The sequence below is a fragment of the Oryza glaberrima genome, chromosome 4, assembly GCF_000147395.1.
Source record: "Oryza glaberrima chromosome 4, OglaRS2, whole genome shotgun sequence".
Taxonomy (NCBI): Eukaryota; Viridiplantae; Streptophyta; class Magnoliopsida; order Poales; family Poaceae; genus Oryza; species Oryza glaberrima.
The window spans coordinates 26,511,174-26,528,198 of NC_068329.1; the positions used below are offsets into that span (position 1 = coordinate 26,511,174).

General features: G+C 45.9%; 2 protein-coding genes and 1 pseudogene across 2 annotated transcripts; all 3 read right to left on the bottom strand.

Annotated features, from left to right (window-relative positions):
• Nucleotides 1–1,940: 1,940 nt before the first annotated feature.
• LOC127770924 (uncharacterized) lies at nt 1,941–7,091 on the bottom strand (annotated as a pseudogene).
• A 3,438-nt stretch (nt 7,092–10,529) lies between these two features.
• LOC127771767 (phosphoribulokinase, chloroplastic-like) lies at nt 10,530–12,109 on the bottom strand. Its single transcript, XM_052297701.1, has 5 exons — nt 11,583–12,109; nt 11,394–11,478; nt 11,213–11,297; nt 10,866–11,122; nt 10,530–10,784 (listed from the first exon to the last, which is right to left on the bottom strand). Exons 1-5 carry the CDS (start codon nt 12,107–12,109, stop codon nt 10,530–10,532), a joined length of 1,209 nt encoding a protein of 402 aa, XP_052153661.1.
• A 1,156-nt stretch (nt 12,110–13,265) lies between these two features.
• LOC127771768 (secretory carrier-associated membrane protein 6) lies at nt 13,266–16,879 on the bottom strand. Its single transcript, XM_052297702.1, has 12 exons — nt 16,654–16,879; nt 16,380–16,505; nt 16,213–16,275; nt 16,091–16,124; nt 15,862–15,984; nt 15,620–15,682; nt 15,444–15,537; nt 15,094–15,139; nt 14,924–14,991; nt 14,714–14,762; nt 14,494–14,559; nt 13,266–13,653 (listed from the first exon to the last, which is right to left on the bottom strand). Exons 1-12 carry the CDS (start codon nt 16,708–16,710, stop codon nt 13,621–13,623), a joined length of 822 nt encoding a protein of 273 aa, XP_052153662.1. The 5' UTR covers nt 16,711–16,879; the 3' UTR covers nt 13,266–13,620.
• Nucleotides 16,880–17,025: the final 146 nt, after the last annotated feature.

The following is a 17,025-nucleotide window of genomic DNA, read 5'->3' on the forward strand; positions in this document are numbered from 1 at the left end:
ATTCTCTCTCCCGCATTGGGTCGCCTGTGCTGCTCGCTAGGACTTCTAGCTTGGCTGGGCCGCCACGTCTTCATGGGCTGGCACTATCGGCTGGGCCGCTGTGCACTAGCACAAGCGCTTGTATGCCGCACAGTGCCAGGCCGGTTCGAGCCTTTTAGGCCGAAATCAGTTTATTTTTTAAGCAACTGATTTAATTAATTTTAGAATTACAGAAACTTATTTGTCACTATTTTAAGACATTTAAAATTGTTGGGAAATTATGATCAATTATTTGGTCACTCAGTAAATTATTTTTAGATAAATGAAACCAATGAAAAGATGATTTTTATTTCCTTAAGTGCATGTTTCTTTGTCATTGCGGATGCCTTTTACCTTTTTTCTTTTGCAGAGGATGGTTAAGTCAGATCTATAACTGCCCCCCCTCCCCTGTTTGTGAAAATTTGTGAAAGTTGGAATATGTTTTGAACGTGTAGAAAATTTGAAATATCTCACGCATGAATTATAAAGTTTGAGATACGACATGAATCTGAATGTGTATACAATATGAAATATGTTTTGATATTTCCCTGTATAAAATTTGAAGATATTTGTGAGGTATGTACAAATTCAAGATTTTTATGCAGCAATCCTAACCATTCATATTTAGTTGATATTCACCAAGTGCAACGCACGGGCATATTTGCGCGCGCGCGCGTGTATATATATATATATATATATATATATATATATATATATATATATATATATATATATATATATATATATATATATATATATATATATATATATATATATATATATATATTATTCCTTGTAGTGTTGAGCTAACAATTAGGTGAAGAGAAGATTCGACAAAATTGATCTAAGTGTTGCATTTCTCTACATCAACTTATTGTTGAAGGTGATAAAAATCTAGAAGAGCAAGGTATTGTTAGTGTTACTATTTTGGTAAAAACTAATTTCTTATGGTTTTTATTTAATGGGTTTCACTATAATTGTTTCTGCTATGCTACTTTAGTGTGCCCATTTCTTAGTAAGTTGGTTCTTACTAAGGAATGAGCCGTAGACCGGTATTCTATCTCGGAAATGGAATACGTGGGTCGCTACAGCGGGAAGGGAAAGCAGCGAGAGCGCACGATGACGACACCCACACGCTGCCTGCGGAGTGGATGGAGAACGGCGAAGGCTAGCAAAGAAGCGAGGAGACGGAAGTTGAGGCCGACAAAAACGGGGAGATCGAGTTGGGGGAGTCAGGAGGGGAGGAGGAGAGAGTATGCGGCGGCGGCGGCAAATTCGTAGCGGACGCCGGCACCACCTGCGACGGGAGTACGAGACTAACACTGGAATCAGAAAATATATTATTAAGACATTTTGAAAAGGAGACTAGAAATTCTTAACTTAATCAGAAGAAAATTAGAGTTTAAGAAATATGATTTAAAAAATTTCAATACAATTTTCAGAAATTAGAGTTTAAATACAATTTTCAAAGGCTCGAGTAGAAACACAATTTAGAAATTACTGAAATTATAAATTTTAAAAAATAAGTATTGGAAGAAAATCCATCTAGAATACAACATAATATTAATTAAATTTCGGATCTGAAAAATATATTAAAAGAAGAGTCCATCTAAAACACAAACAAGATTAATTAAATTTAGAAACTAAAAATAAAATAAATCCCAAAATTAGATTCCAATACAATTTCTAAAGAGTTCAAGTAGAAATACAAATTATAAATTACTGAAAACCAGAATAAAATATATAGTATATTGGAATAAGAGTCCATCTAGAATACAAAATAAGATTAATTAAAATTACAATTTAAAAATAACATAAATCCCCAAAGTGGATTTTTATACGAATTCCAAAGAATTCAACTAGGAATACAATTTAGCAAACTAAAATACGAGAATTAAAATAAGTAATATTGAAAGAATAGTTCATCTAAAACCCAACATTATATTAAATAAAATTTCAAATAAAATAAAATGAATTCTAAAATTGGATTTTCAATACAAATTCCAAAGACCCCACGAAGTTAACCCCTCACTTCCCCTTTTATACTGAGTTCGGTTATTCACTTTCCCAACTCATATCTCTCGTTTGACGTGGCACACTTTTTAAACTACTAAACAATACGTCTTTTGTAAATATTTTCTATAAAAAGTTGCTTTAAAAATCATATTAATCTTTTTTTAAAAAAATTAACTAATAATAAATTAATCATGTGCTAATATGTTGCTCTGCTTTGCGTGCACGGAGTGTTAGTTATACAACTACATATTCTCAGAATTTGGGCGACAATCTAGACTGTTTGGAGGAGATGAAGATGGAAAAAGTATACTTTGACTCCTTCAACTATCGTCCGAGTATGATTCATATCCTCCATCCACAAAACGGGTATATCGACTCCTCCAACTATCAAAACCGGTGCAAACAATGTCCCTAGGTGGTTTTGAAGGTGGTTTTGGCTGACGTGGCGCCTACGTGGTGGTTTTGACCGAGTCTTTGTCCTACGTGGCACTTACATAGCATTAGAATAAAAACAAAATTTTGAAAATACATGGGACCCATATGTCATTCACACTAAAAAATATATTGTGGGACACACATATCATCATCCCTCTCCTTCCCTTCTTCCTCCCCCTCTCTCTCCTTTATCTCTCTCGCTCCCCCCGGCTTTTCTCTTCACCGGAGGAGCGGCGGCGGCGGTTTGGCGCGGCGCCACGGCGGCGGCCTCCACCGGCGGGACGCGTACAGGTACGGCGGCTTCCATGGCAACGAGAAGCAGCTGGTGGCCGAGATGCCCGTCGAGCCGGCAACGGCGACCACCGTGGTGCTCCCCGTCGCGGAGCCAGATCCGGACTCGCGCCACGATGCCGCCGTCGCGGCCGCTGAGGAGCCGGTCCATGGCGAGGCCGATGAGGAAGACGAGGATGAGATGGCGAGTAGCCGGACTTCACCGGAGGGATGTTTGCGCAGACCGTTCACATGCCGTCCGATGTCCGTCTCCTGGAAAAGCACAAAGCAGGAACTTCAACTTCATCTCCTCTCCTTTTGTTGCAAGGGGAACAGAACAGCAGTGACGGTGAAAGAAGAATGGGAGTAAAAAGCTTTTGTTTTCACCTGGAGCGCCTTGTACGTGATGTCCATGTCTGCCAGGCTCTGCAGCAAGCTCAGCAGCTCGTCCTCCGGCTGTGAGGAAACAAACGAAAAAACGTGCAGCTCGTGTCAAATTTCTGTGGTTTCTTTGAATTCGTCGGCGAGGTGGTGAAAGAAAATTAAAAAAAAAAAACCTCAGTTGCTGCAGCCGCCGGCGGCGGCGGCGGCGTAGAGCCGCTCCACGATACCGTCGCGCCGCGCGCGCAGCTCGTCGGGGCGGTCGTGCGCGGCACAGGCCAGCGCGGCATCCACGAGCTCCCACACGCCGCTACCTCCTCCTCCAAATGCCGCCAGCGCGCGGCGCAGCTACTCGTCGTCCCGATCCATCTCCCCCCTCACGGCGGCAGCGGCGAGACCCGACCTATCCGCGCCGGAGTATATATCGGATCTTTCCAACTCAGCGCCACACCTCACAAACCCCATCAACCAACCAAGAATCCGACACCAATCAAGAACCCAACCTCTGTTGAGATTATAGGCATATAATGATTTAATCTATTCCATAAATAAATCATGACATTACAGATGAAAACTAGCATGAACGCATCATTAGATCTACACATGTAAACTACACAGTATAACATGAACAGATCAAATATGCGCAACATATTGAACACGTACCGAGGTGACGGAAAGACCGGCTGGTTGGTCGAAACTTTTCGCAGGCGTCTACGAAGGCACGAAACACGCGAGCGAAGAGGAAGGCGAGCCGTCGCGAACGAACAGGGAGCAGTCGCGCGAAGCGCTTCCCAAAAACCTTATTGCCACCTTCTCCCAGTGCAGGACGTCGAAGGCAGAGGTTCCGGAGACCTGCTCTCCCGATCGCCGGTGCACGCCGGCGAGCGAGATGGAGTAGTCTACGAGCGACGGCGCAGTACAGAGTAGGAGGCAAACCCTAGATTGATTTCGCGTATGTTGCGTGAAGACGGCGGGTCGGTTTATATAGAGAAGGGTCGCTTGATCAGGACGCCCGCACGATCTCTACTGCGCGTAACCGAACCGGATAAGTCGCGCGTAACTTATCCGGACTCCACGCCGTTTGCACGCACCGGATTTTTTGGAACGTTTCCAAAACAAAAAATGAATCCGAATTTGCAGCAAAACAAAACTGCAAAAGGAGGCTGCATTTGCGCAAGGGTGAGGAGCCAATTTTTCGGACCATTCGACGCGTACGTCGTGCACGCGCGCCGCCTGCCCTGCCCTACCCTGCTAGGCGAGGCGAGGCGAGCGAGCGCGCGCGTGTGTTTCCCCTCTTCTCTCCACCACACATGCTTCAAGTGGCTAGGAGGGCATCCTCCCTTTTAAGGAGGTCCCCCTCTCCTAGAATAAGCAAGGTGGTACTAAACTCCACATGCATGCCATCCCATGAGGTGGGCTTTTGTGATTTTCCAAAGAATTAATCTTCGAGTGGGCTAAGGCCCATTCATTAATTCCAACAATCCCCCACCAAATCTCAAAATCCCACTAAGATTTGCCTTTTCCAATGTACTGTTTATATACCAGCGGTTCGATAGAGACCGATTACTCACAATGTACTGTTTATATACCTTTTCCAAGCTACACTTACTCACAACTTGAACAATGGACTACGCCTTGAATTGCAAGTCTTGTGCAAGCAAGTTTCACTCAAAGTCTTATCTGGTACTAGACCGTCTGTAGACTACCCCTCGGGTGGAACGTATAAGTCATACTCCTAGGTCTTTAGTAAGCTTCCTAGAAGATTCACCCAAAATCTTCATAGACTGCGACCAACAGTCAAGCTCACAAAGGTGAGTTCTTTCAAGAATGCTCTGCAGGACAACATCTTCGCTAATTAAAGCCAACAGAACTCATTAAGGCATAGCCAACCTGCTTTGCAGCTCACGAGAGTACATGCATCTTCACTTGGAGAGGGTATATATTGGTACTCTCCTCTAGTTTACTAATGATTTGTTCTTCCCAGGATCTAATTCACGGGATCTCCGATCACATAGACTGGGTTACCACTATAGTATAACTCACATAGGTCTCAAACTCATCTCCTTCGATGCATTGTCTATCACATTTCGTGATAGTCCATTCGTGAAGGGATCTGCCAGGTTTCTCGCTGTTTGGATGTAATCCAACGTTATAACTCCGGAGTTTCTTAATTTCCTGACAGACTTCAATCGTCTTTTCACATGTCTAGACGATTTCATATTATCCTTAGAACTATTCACTTTGACAATTACCGTTTGATTGTCACAGTTCATAAGGATAGCCGGCACCGGTTTTTCAACAATAGGCAGATCCATTAATAGATCACGCAGCCATTCTGCCTCAACAGTAGCAGTATCCAGTGCCGTCAGCTCTACTTCCATGGTTGACCTCGTCAAAATGGTCTGTTTGCAAGACCTCCATGAAACAGCACCACCACCCAGTGTAAAGATATATCCACTAGTGGCTTTGATCTCATCCACATCAGAGATCCAGTTAGAATCACTATAACCCTCCAGTACCGCAGGATACCCAGTATAGTGAAGGCCCAATTCCACAGTACCTTTCAGATAGCGCATTACTCGCTCAAGCGCACGCCAGTGATCATCTCCCGGATTAGAGGTAAATCGGCTCAACTTGCTCACAGCAAAGGAGATATCAGGCCTAGTTGCACTAGCCAGGTACATCAACGAGCCAATGATTTGGGAGTATTCCAGTTGATTCATAGCAATTCTCTTGTTCTTGCGAAGCAATAAGCTAGGATCATAAGGTGTTGGAGAAGGCTTACTATCAATGTAGCCAAAGCGATTCAAAATCTTCTCCACATAATGGGACTGCAAGAGTGTAATCCCATTCTCACCTCTAATTAGCTTAATGTTTAAGATAACATCAGCTACTCCCAAATCCTTCATATCAAAATTTTGAGACAAGAATGATTTAACCTCATTTATCACCTCAAGGTTTGTCCCAAATATCAGTATGTCGTCAACATACAAGCACAAAATAACTCCCTCACCCCACCATGGCGATAGTACACATATTTATCTGCCTCATTGACTGCAAAGCCTGCAGATGTCAATGTTTTGTCAAATTTCTCGTGCCATTGCTTAGGAGCTTGTTTCAGACCATACAAAGACTTCAACAATTTGCACACTTTGCCTTCTTGACCTTTAACTACAAACCCATCAGGTTGATCCATATAGATCTCCTCATCCAGCTCTCCATTAAGAAAAGCTGTCTTAACGTCCATTTGATGAACGAGAAGACCATGTGAGGCTGCTAGGGAAAGTAGCACACGAATTGTGGTCAATCTAGCAACAGGTGAGTAAGTGTCAAAGAAATCTTCGCCTTCTTTCTGAGTATAGCCCTTAGCAACAAGCCGAGCCTTGTACTTTTCAATAGTACCGTCAGGCCTAAGCTTCTTCTTGAACACCTACTTGCACCCCACAGGTTTACACCCATAGGGTCGCTCTGTCACCTCCCAAGTCCCGTTAGCGATAATGAAATCCATTTCACTACGGACAGCCTCCTTCCAGTAGTCTGCATCAGGAGATGCATATGCTTCTGAAATTGACTTAGGAGTGTCATCCACGAGGTACACAGTGAAATCATCACCAAAAGACTTAGCCGTCCTTTGTCTCTTACTCCTTCGAGGAGCTTCACTGACATCCTCCTCAGAGACATGTTCATGTGTATGTTCAGTTTGTTCTGGTGGTGTGATTGAACTGGGAATTATTTCAGATGATTGGTTCGAACCACTATGTGTATCCTTCATTGGGAAAAAGCTCTCAAAGAAGGTAGCATCACGAGACTCCATAATTGTACCAACATGCATGTCCGGTATCTCGGATTTAACTATTAAAAATCTATAGGCAATGCTATGATGAGCATATCCCAGAAAGACAGTCCACAGTCTTAGGTCCAAGTTTGTGCTTCTTCGTTATTAGTAATTGACTTTCGCCAAGCACCCCCATGTGCGCAAATAAGAAAGTGATGGTTTTCTCCCAATCCATATCTCATATGGTGTTTTGTCCTTATTTCTGTTAGGAACTCTGTTTAACACATGATTTGAGGTCAACAATGCCTCCCCCCACCATGCCTTAGGCAGTCCCGCGGTGTCCAACATGGCATTCACCAAGTCAGTCAGTGTGCGGTTCTTCCTTTCAGCAATCCCATTAGACTCGAGAGAATAGGGAGGCGTCCTCTCATGTATGATGACATGTTCCTCACAGAATAAGTCAAACTCGTTCGAGAAAAACTCTCCACCACGATCAGACCTAAGCCTTTTTATCTTTCTGTCAAGTTGATTTTCAACTTCTGCCTTATAAATTTTAAAATAGTCTAGAGCCTCGTCTTTCGTTTTCAACAAGTACACATAGCAAAATCTAGTAGCATCATCAATCAACGTCATGAAATATCGTTTTCCACCCTTCGTAAACACCCCATTCATTTCACAAAGATCTGAATGTAGGAGTTCTAGTGGTGCCAAGTTTCTCTCCTCGGCAGCCTTGTGAGGCTTGCGAGGTTGCTTCGATTGCACACAACTATGGCACTTAGAACCTTTGACAATGGAAAACTTAGGAATTAAACACATGCTGGAAAGCCGAGACATCAAGCCAAAATTAATATGACATAAACGTGAGTGCCAAACATTAGCCTCACAATCCACACTGCCACAAATATGGTTCACAGACTTATTGCAGAAATCAGAAAGGGAAAAACAGAACAGGCCTCCGCACTCATAACCTTTACCAATAAAATATCCATGTTTAGACACGACTACTTTATTAGACTCAAAAACCAACTTAAATCCGTCTCTAGTCAGACGGGAGCCACTAACAAGATTCCTGTTGATAGAAGGGACATGCTGCACGATCTTTCCCGAAGTAAACTTCAGATCTACCGTGCCAACACCATGAACAGAAGCATGTGACCCATTCCCCATTAGGACGGTGGAACCCCGTGCGACCTGATAAGAAGAAAACAATGAGATGTCAGCACAAACATGTACATTGGCCCCAGTGTCAACCCACCAATTAGTAGACTGATTAACTGAAAAAACAGTAGGTAAATTACCAGACTTCAAGAAGTCTGCCCTGCAGGTGCCTTCATCCCCTTGCGCTGTGGACACTTCCTAGCCAGATGACCAACTTGGCCACACACAAAGCAAGTCCTCTCATCCTGATTAGGATTGTTGTTGTTCTTCTTCTGCTTCTTGAAGTTGGTGGTCTGCTGAGCTTTGTATTTCCCCTTGCTCTTGTTCTGGGCCTTGTGCACAACATTGGCACTGGACTGCCCACCATCACCCTTAGACGCGGCATCCTTTTCCCGAGCTTTCTCCTCAACATCAAGAGACGCTATCAACCCCTCAACGGAGTATTCCTGTCTCTTGTGTTTGAGTGCAGTACCGAAACTTCTCCAAGATGGAGGTAATTTCGCAATAATGCACCCGGCCACAAATTTGTCGGGTAAGACACACTTAAGGATTTCGAGTTCCTTAGCCATGGTTTGTATCTCATGAGCCTGTTCGACTACAGAACGGTTGTCAGCCATCTTGTAGTCATGAAACTGCTCCATGATATACAGATCATTGCTAAGCATTAGTAGCACCGAATTTAGTATTCAGTGCATCCCACAACTCCTTAGCGTCGGTCATATGCATATACACTTCGACCAGACGATCGCCAAGAACGCTAAGAATGCATCCCAAAAAGAGAGTAGTGGCTTCCTCGAATTGCTTCTGCTGTTCAGCAGTAAGAACTCCTTCAGGTTTGCCAGTACTTACCCAGAAGCATTTCATAGCTGTCAGCCACAGAGTGACCCTGATCTGCCATCTCTTAAAATGCACACCGGTAAATTTATCTGGCCTCAGTGCATCGGCAAAACCAGCCATAGTAAAATCACAGTGCCTATACTAAGGTTTTTGGATTCTTGAGATTATAGGCATATAATGATTTAATCTATTCCATAAATAAATCATGACATTACAGATGAAAACCAGCATGAACGCATCATTAGATCTACACATGTAAACTACACAGTATAACATGAACAGATCAAATATGCGCAACATATTGAACACGTACCGAGGTGACGGAGAGACCGGCTGGTTGGTCGAAACTTTTCGCAGGCGTCTACGAAGGCACGAAACACGCGAGCGAAGATGAAGGCGAGCCGTCGTGAACGAACAGGGAGCAGTCGCGCGAAGCGCTTCCCAAAAACCTTATTGCCGCCTTCTCCCGGTGCAGGACGTCGAAGGCAGAGGTTCCGGAGACCTGCTCTCCCGATCGCCGGTGCACGCCGGCGAGCGAGATGGAGTAGTCTACGAGCGACGGCGCGGTACAGAGTAGGAGGCAAACCCTAGATTGATTTCGCGTATGTTGCGTGAAGACGGCGGGTCGGTTTATATAGAGAAGGGTCGCTTGATCAGGGCGCCCGCACGATCTCTACTGCGCGTAACTGAACCGGATAAGCCGCCCTGCCCTGCGAGGCGAGGCGAGGCGAGCGAGCGCGCGCGCGTGTGTTTCCCCTCTTCTCTCCACCACACATGCTTCAAGTGGCTAGGAGGGCATCCTCCCTTTTAAGGAGGTCCCCCTCTCCTAGAATAAGTAAGGTGGTACTAAACTCCACATGCATGCCATCCCATGAGGTGGGCTTTTGTGATTTTCCAAAGAATTAATCTTCGAGTGGGCTAAGGCCCATTCATTAATTCCAACAACCTCCCCATCGCCACTGCCGCCGCTCCCGACCGCCGCCGCTCTGGTGAAGAGGTCGGGGGGAGAGAGAGGTAAGGGAGAGAGAGGGGAGGAAGAAGAGGAGAGGGAGGATGATATGTGGGTCCCACAATATCATTTTTGTGTGTGAATGACATATGGGTCCCAAGTATTTTTTAAATTTTGTTTTTATTCTAATGCCACGTAAGAGCCACGTAGGCGTCACGTCAGCCAAAACCACCTAAGGATATTGTTTGCACCGGTTTTGATAGTTGGAGAAGTCGATATACCCGGTTTTGTGGTTGGAGGATATGAATCATACTCGGAGATAGTTAAGGGAATCAAAGTATACTTTTTCCGATGAAGATTGATAGAAGCTCCTCAAACAGGCCGCGTTGTAGCAGGCTCATGCGGTAGTTCAGCCCAATATGGCCCATTAAATAAAGGTTGCGTTCCACTTGGATCGCTAACGTTGGCAGGGATATCTTCCTTTTTCGTGGGAAGAAATGGCATGTAGATAGACGATTAGAGGTAGAGCGCCAACGAGCTCTTCACGTTTCAACTTTCCAAGCCCAATTGGGCTAAAAGCCAATGCAATCAAATCACATGAATACACCATACAAATATTACAGTTACAAGAAATACAAATTAACCGATACGCCCGAACTCCGGCGGATGCCGGTGGCCCGGCGGCGGCGATCAGGCAACGGCAGCCAGTGCCGGCGGCGAAGCGGCCCTCTCGGCGACGACCTGCTCGTAGAGGTCCCTGATCTTGAGCCCGACGATGGTCTGGAAGAGCCCCGTGCCGTTGTTGCTCCCGGGGAAGTCGGCGTGCTTCAGCATCTGCTGCGTCACCTCTCCGTAGTACTTGGTCGACAGGTTGCTGAGGTGACTCTCCACGTAGATCAGCTCGTCCAGCTTGTCGAACTTCCCGTCCATCTCCAGCACCGAAACCTGCAGCTCACAAAACCACATCAATTTTGCAATTTCTCCTCACATCTGCTGAATCGGTGATGGGTTGTTGATAATTACTACCTCGTGGCCGAAGTAGGTGTCCGGGAAGTACGAGAATTTGATGCCAGGGTAGGAGCAGGAGAGCTTCCTGCCGCAGGGGATCCAGCTGATGGTCGATCCTTCGTCGAAGAGGTAGGCCGGCGCGAAGTGCTCGACGCCTTCCTTCATGATCAGCTTCACGCGCAGCACCTTGCCTTCGTCGCCGTCGTCGTCCGCGGCGGCGATCAGCCGCGTCGGCAGGACCTCGATCACGGCATCGGCGTACTGCTTCTGCGGGTCTGCACAGAAGACGTACACAAAAATGGATGCCAGTGTTGACCTTGTTGAGCTCGATCTTTTGATTTAGTGGTGGATTAGTGTGTTTTTACCAATATACGCATCGAAGTCGGGCTTCCGGGCTTCAATGCTGGCCTTGATGCTCTCCAGGCTGTGCCCACGCTCTGCCATGTCTCTCTGCACAAATGGGACGCCGCAAAATGCTAGTACTATTCATAAGTAAGAGAACTGAACTCTGTCACTGTTCCCGAGCAAATCGTGACACAAACAGACCTGAATTTTCCATGCAAACTTGATGTCGCTGCTGATGTCCAGGTAGATGCTGAAGTCCAGCAGGCCCCTGACACGCTCATCATACCTGGAGTAACGCAAACACAACACACGTTAATGTGCATTGCCCGGCATATAGTGTAGTAGAAGTTGTAGATCAACATGAGAAGAAAAATTGCAAAAATTAATCACATTGGGTGCAGGCCCTCGACGACGAGGATCTTGGGGGGAGTGATGAGCTCTGGCGGGTCGAGGAGGCCCGTGGCGTGGTTGTAGATGGGCTTCGCGACGGCGCGGCCCTCCTTGATGGCCTTCAGCTGCCGGTACATGAGGTCGAAGTCGTTGGCGCGCGGGTCCAGCGCCGTCACGCCCCTCTCCTTCCGCCCCGCGCGGTCCAGCGAGTGGTAGTCGTCGAGGCAGATCACCGTGGCGGCGTCGCCGAGGAGCGTGTTGGAGCCCGGGTTGCCGCCCCACGGAGGCGCCGCCGCCGCCGCGGTGCCGGCGCCGAGCACGCTCGTCAGGCGACGCACGAACGTGGTCTTCCCGCACCCGGAGTCGGCAGCCAGCCCGATCACCACCGTCCCGCCCGCCGCCGCCGCCGCCGCCGCGGAGCACGACACGCGGAACGGGAACGCCGCCGCCCTTATTGTCCTCCTCCACCTCCCGCTTCTCAGCAGGATGGTCGTCGTGCTCGCCGAGCTGAACGACCTGGCCGCCATTGATCAGGGCGTTGCAAAGCTAGGTCCAAGAGAGTGAGACCAAGGAGTAGGGAGAGCTTGCAGTGTGGTGTCCGTTCTTGCTTGATGAGTTGCTTCCTCTGTTAGCTCGCTGTCAGCTCAGCCTCAGCTCAGCGACGAAATATCGATCAAATGAGTTGAGCTAGATGTACTGCAGGATGCTTAGCTAGCTTGAGATGATTGAGACTGGATTTTCATGGGCTTTCTTTGTCCTGCATGCCTCCATGCCGATATCTAGCTAGAGACGCGCGCAGCAGGGCCGGCCGGCCGGCGGAAGAGGAGAAATCTTGGTGGTGGACTGGTGGTTTTCGCGGGGTTGCAGATTATGGTGGTCCTACGTGGTGGCGGCACGAGGGTGGCCGGCTGAAAACGGAGGGCGCCAACGTATGTGTTTGTTTGGTGTATTTGGCGAATTGCATTATGATTCCATTGGTGAAAATGGTGATTCTCTTGAAACACACTCGGTTAACCATACAAAGATACTAAGTACTACTGATTCTACTCTTCCTTTTTTAACGCACCACACGTGAGTTGTAGGATTTGCCACGAGCGCATTGCTCAATTGTTTATCCGTTGATTTGAGCTTGCTTTAACTGCCTAAACTAACTGATAGCCGCAATCACGTGCGATGTTACTTGTCACTGATGACCAAGGCTAGCCATCCTAGAACAGACTCTGTCAAAGAAGGTACAAACATGGGTTTCCACCGAGGAGCTGGCTGAAATGGACTGCAGAAGCGGACGCGTCGAGTATTGGAGCAACACAGAAGATGGCCCATAGTTTGTCAAGTTGCTGTGAACGCCAAAACGACCGCCCAAACTGACCCACAGGGGTGCTTTGGTTTCAATTCAAAGTTCAGGGCGCTGGTTCTAGAGAAGATCCCTGCCACGCTGCATGATTGCATGCACCGCCGCTTCTCTGCCTTATTGTCAAAGAGTAACAGCAACCGTACCATGCGATCAGCAAGCATACCGGACTGCGGTAGCATCTTTAACAGCAGGGGAAAAAAATCAGGTAGATAGAAATTCCAGGTAGGCATCACATACAATTGTGCAGATAAAACTGGAAACTTGCAACGAATTGTGCCAGATGAATCTGCTTTGAGTTAGATGGATAGTAAAAATCGGGAAGCACAGCATCAAGCCAACAATCCGCAAGGGTGCATAGATATGATCCAGGTCTGAATGCAATTTTGTGTCTATTTTCCCGAGCGAGAATAGCCTTAGCTCATTTAACGGTAACCAACAGGCAAACCGGCGATCTATCCAATCACATACGGACTACAGTTTGCCAAGAATCAAAACACCTCGTTCCAGACACAAACCTATGATAACGATGCTAACAACCTACCCCATAACAAGCTTGAAAAGGTTTCACAATAAACTGACATGAAGAGACATTCTCAGGGTGTACTGATTTGTATGCACAGAAGCGATGCATGAAGAGGTGTGCTACTGGTGATCACCGGAAACTTTCCATCATGATGAATAGCTTCACTTGTTCCCTCTGAAGTACATGTACACTCTCTGCATCCACCGATAGAGAAGTAATAAAAAATATTAAATGTACACATTTTGTACCCTTTAAAAAACAAACAAATCAAGTAATGATCATAACCATGGACAAGCTGGGTATTCGATGACTTGCAGGAACCAAAAAAAAAAGCAATCTTCAATTAACATTGAGTATAAACTTACACTAACTAATAGGTAATGAAAATTGGGCAGTACAATGGAATTGTAGTACCAAGAAATTAGGAAAATTACTTCCCCTTGACATTTATTTTAGTGAACTATGAATTGTATTCACGAGGTTTACTAGCTCTGAAATTAAACTAAGAAAGGGTGCAGAGCAATGTGAAAGCAGAAGTACTTAACTTTTAGTTTACATAGCGAATTACTACAATAGTTTCCATTTTTTTGAAACTGTGGCTCTAATCTCAATGCATAATAATCTACAGAAGTAGTATGTAATTTTACAAGGAATACGGACTACTTCCTCATGCATTCAGTATCCTGACAACAAATTACTACTTTATTAGTTACTACTATGCAGATATCTATAATATGGAAAGAGAAGTAACAAGTTTAATGCTTTAAGCAGACCAGAGGTTAAGAAATATGTGGTGCATTTAATACATGCATAGAGCATTCATAAGTTAATATCTGCCTTACATTCATTTCATGTGTGCACCCTGATTTACCCTAAAATAACGTGGGCTTCTCTTGTGCTAAGCTAACTAGTGCTAAAACACATATATATAAGGACAGAGAAGACGACAGATCCCTCGAAGAGTTATGGATAGAATTGATAGCTCATTTGACAGAGGGGATATCAGTTTATGAGAACACGATTTTGTTCCAGACCTGAAGAACTCCAATGCTCAGCAGTGTCTCCAAGCAAAACAGCGCGAACCCCACAAAGTAAAAGATCTGCAAGAAAAGAAAAACATCAGTACTTAATTTCCTACTAGTTGGCACCTTAAGGTTAATTCAAAGTGCTGGACACACAACATATTGCAGAAAAGCTATCCAGCTTGCTTATTTATCAGGAGGATTTGAAATGGAACGAGGCAATTCAACTCACCCCAATTATCACATGCTCAGAAAAGGTGTCTATGGCAGCCAGTATGCCCCTGATAAGCAAAAGAGAAATAAACATGTAATATTAATATCTCAGAAACAAGAACATGCAAAAATACTACCAAGAATGAGCTCTAGAATTTCATAATTCATCAGTCAATATTTAAATACCAAATAACTGCATATTAATAAGCAAACACTTGATATAACTTACGTTAATGATTTTCCATGAAACACAATTGGCGGGGCAATGGCAGCAATAATGCAAAAGCCAATGTGGATCTGTGCCAAATATCAATGAAAAGAAGATGATATGATCCATTTGATAAGCAGTAGTTGTAATGTCAAGAAAACATAAAAAAACAGTTTTCAGCTATAACTTACCAAGTAACAGAGAAAGAACCATCCAAAACTGAACGCACTGTTAGTCCTGTTTAACAAGTAAAAGAAAGTGTCAGATACAATAATAAAGCCATGGTTCCAGAACTATACAGCACAAACCATAGTTCAGGTCCACTGAAATGTTTTATACTAGCTCCACAAAGGAGCAGTGCAGGTCTGCATAAACTTTTGTGCAAAAGAGATGCATTCTCTGTAAAATGCACTGATGGAAATAAGCAAGATAACTGAAATGCGCTAACTAAAATATAACACCTGTAGCAAGATGCGCTAACAAAAATAATACTCTTTGAAAGACACATTAACAGAAAGAGTGGTAAAGCAGAAAAATATACCTCATAGCACGGTAGAGAGGCCTATACCATATCAAGTACGACAGGGGAATTCCAAGCAAGGCATAGATAGTGGCAAGGAAAAACAGCTTCGAATCTACAAGCATAAGACAAGAACCATTAAGCATGAGCCAATGTACAAAAACACTTTGGCATTTATAGAAACCCATGCAACCCACCTCCCTCCTTGATCCAACAGACTATGACAGCGATGAAGTTCCATGAGAGGCAAAGCACGATACCTGTAGATTAAAATAACACAGACAGGACATACTGAGAAAAATCAAAGCTGCCTTTGAAGCGCACCGTAGCTACCACCACAATTGATTAATCCAGAGACTCAGCTAGATAAGCAAACAATGTAGTACTACCAAACAATTGATGTAGCAAATTGCAATAACAATGTCCAATCTACACCTACCAAGCCAGCTTGCGAACGCGAGATACTGCAATTTCTGCAAATTAGCCGGTATCTCATTGGCAATGTCATGGTGAATGATCGGGAAGAATGGTGGCCAGTTCTTATCCTCCATTGGCACTCCAGCTGCATCAAAAAGGAAAAAAAATAATGCGAAAATGAGCGCACTCCTCTTAACACAACTGGCAATTGAATTATCACTGAGTCCACCATCAGTCAAACAAGAGCATACCATTCCTCAGCGCTTCCTCCCTCCTTTTGATATCCTGCAGCCACAACAAAACCACAATGATACACTACCGAATCAACCAGCATTTTAAAAGTTTACAAGTGGAATGGAGAGCAAAAACCCACCGCCTCCCGCCGCTTCAGATCTGTTTCCCACGATGAGAGCTCCCTTGCCTTGCTCTTGGAGTCCTGTGCAGCGTACACGCCCCCAAAACCCTCAGATTCGCGTACGAGAACAACAGGAGAAAGGAGGGGGGAAAAAAGAGGGAGCACTATCACGTAAAGCATCTTACGCCCATGGTGTCGAGCGGGACATCGACGGTGGCGTCCCCCCTGCCGGCGCCGAAGCCGGCGGGCTCCGTGGGGCGGAACCCGTACTGCTGCCTGCTGCCGCCGCCGCCACCACCACCTCCCCCATTCTGCAGCGCCACAGCCACACCTCATCAGAAAAACAGCACGCGAAAAAATCCCAGATCTACCACCACTCCACGATCCACGAACACCCAGTAACCAGACAAAAAATCACCCAAAAAAACGAAGCGTGCGAGGAGAGGAGTGTCGGCTCACGGAGAAGGGGTTGTCGTCAGCGTTGCCCTCGTCGAACGGGTTGGGGTCGTGATGCATGCCGCCGCCGCCGCCGGTGACGCGCCGCTCCTTCCTAGGGCTTGGCTCCGCCTCGCCGCCGCGCGTGGAGGAGGAGGAGGAGAACGGCGGGGAAAGCGGCGAGTGGTGTAGCGCGTGGCTTGGCTTGGACTCGAGTCGCTTCCGGTTCCAAGCGGTTCACTCGCTTTGCGCCGCTTTTTCTCACGTGACGTGACTGAAGTGGGGGGGGGGGGGGGGGGGGGTTCGGTCCCCTCCAACACGCTTCGTCGCGGCGCGCGCCCCGTGAAGGAAAGCCCACGGCCCATCATCCAGCCAGCCCATTATGCCAAAGCCGAA

Coding starts and splice junctions, on each gene's coding strand:
- LOC127771767 (XM_052297701.1), bottom strand. CDS start 12,109: ATGGCGGCCAGGTCGTTCAGCTCGGCGAGCACGACGACCATCCTGCTG. Junction 11,479..11,582: donor GTCGAGGGCCTGCACCCAAT/GTGATTAATTTT, acceptor GCGTTACTCCAG/GTATGATGAGCGTGTCAGGG. Junction 11,123..11,212: donor CGACTTCGATGCGTATATTG/GTAAAAACACAC, acceptor TCTTCTGTGCAG/ACCCGCAGAAGCAGTACGCC.
- LOC127771768 (XM_052297702.1), bottom strand. CDS start 16,710: ATGCATCACGACCCCAACCCGTTCGACGAGGGCAACGCTGACGACAAC. Junction 15,683..15,861: donor CGCGTTCGCAAGCTGGCTTG/GTAGGTGTAGAT, acceptor TTTAATCTACAG/GTATCGTGCTTTGCCTCTCA. Junction 14,763..14,923: donor TTTCATGGAAAATCATTAAC/GTAAGTTATATC, acceptor TTTGCTTATCAG/GGGCATACTGGCTGCCATAG.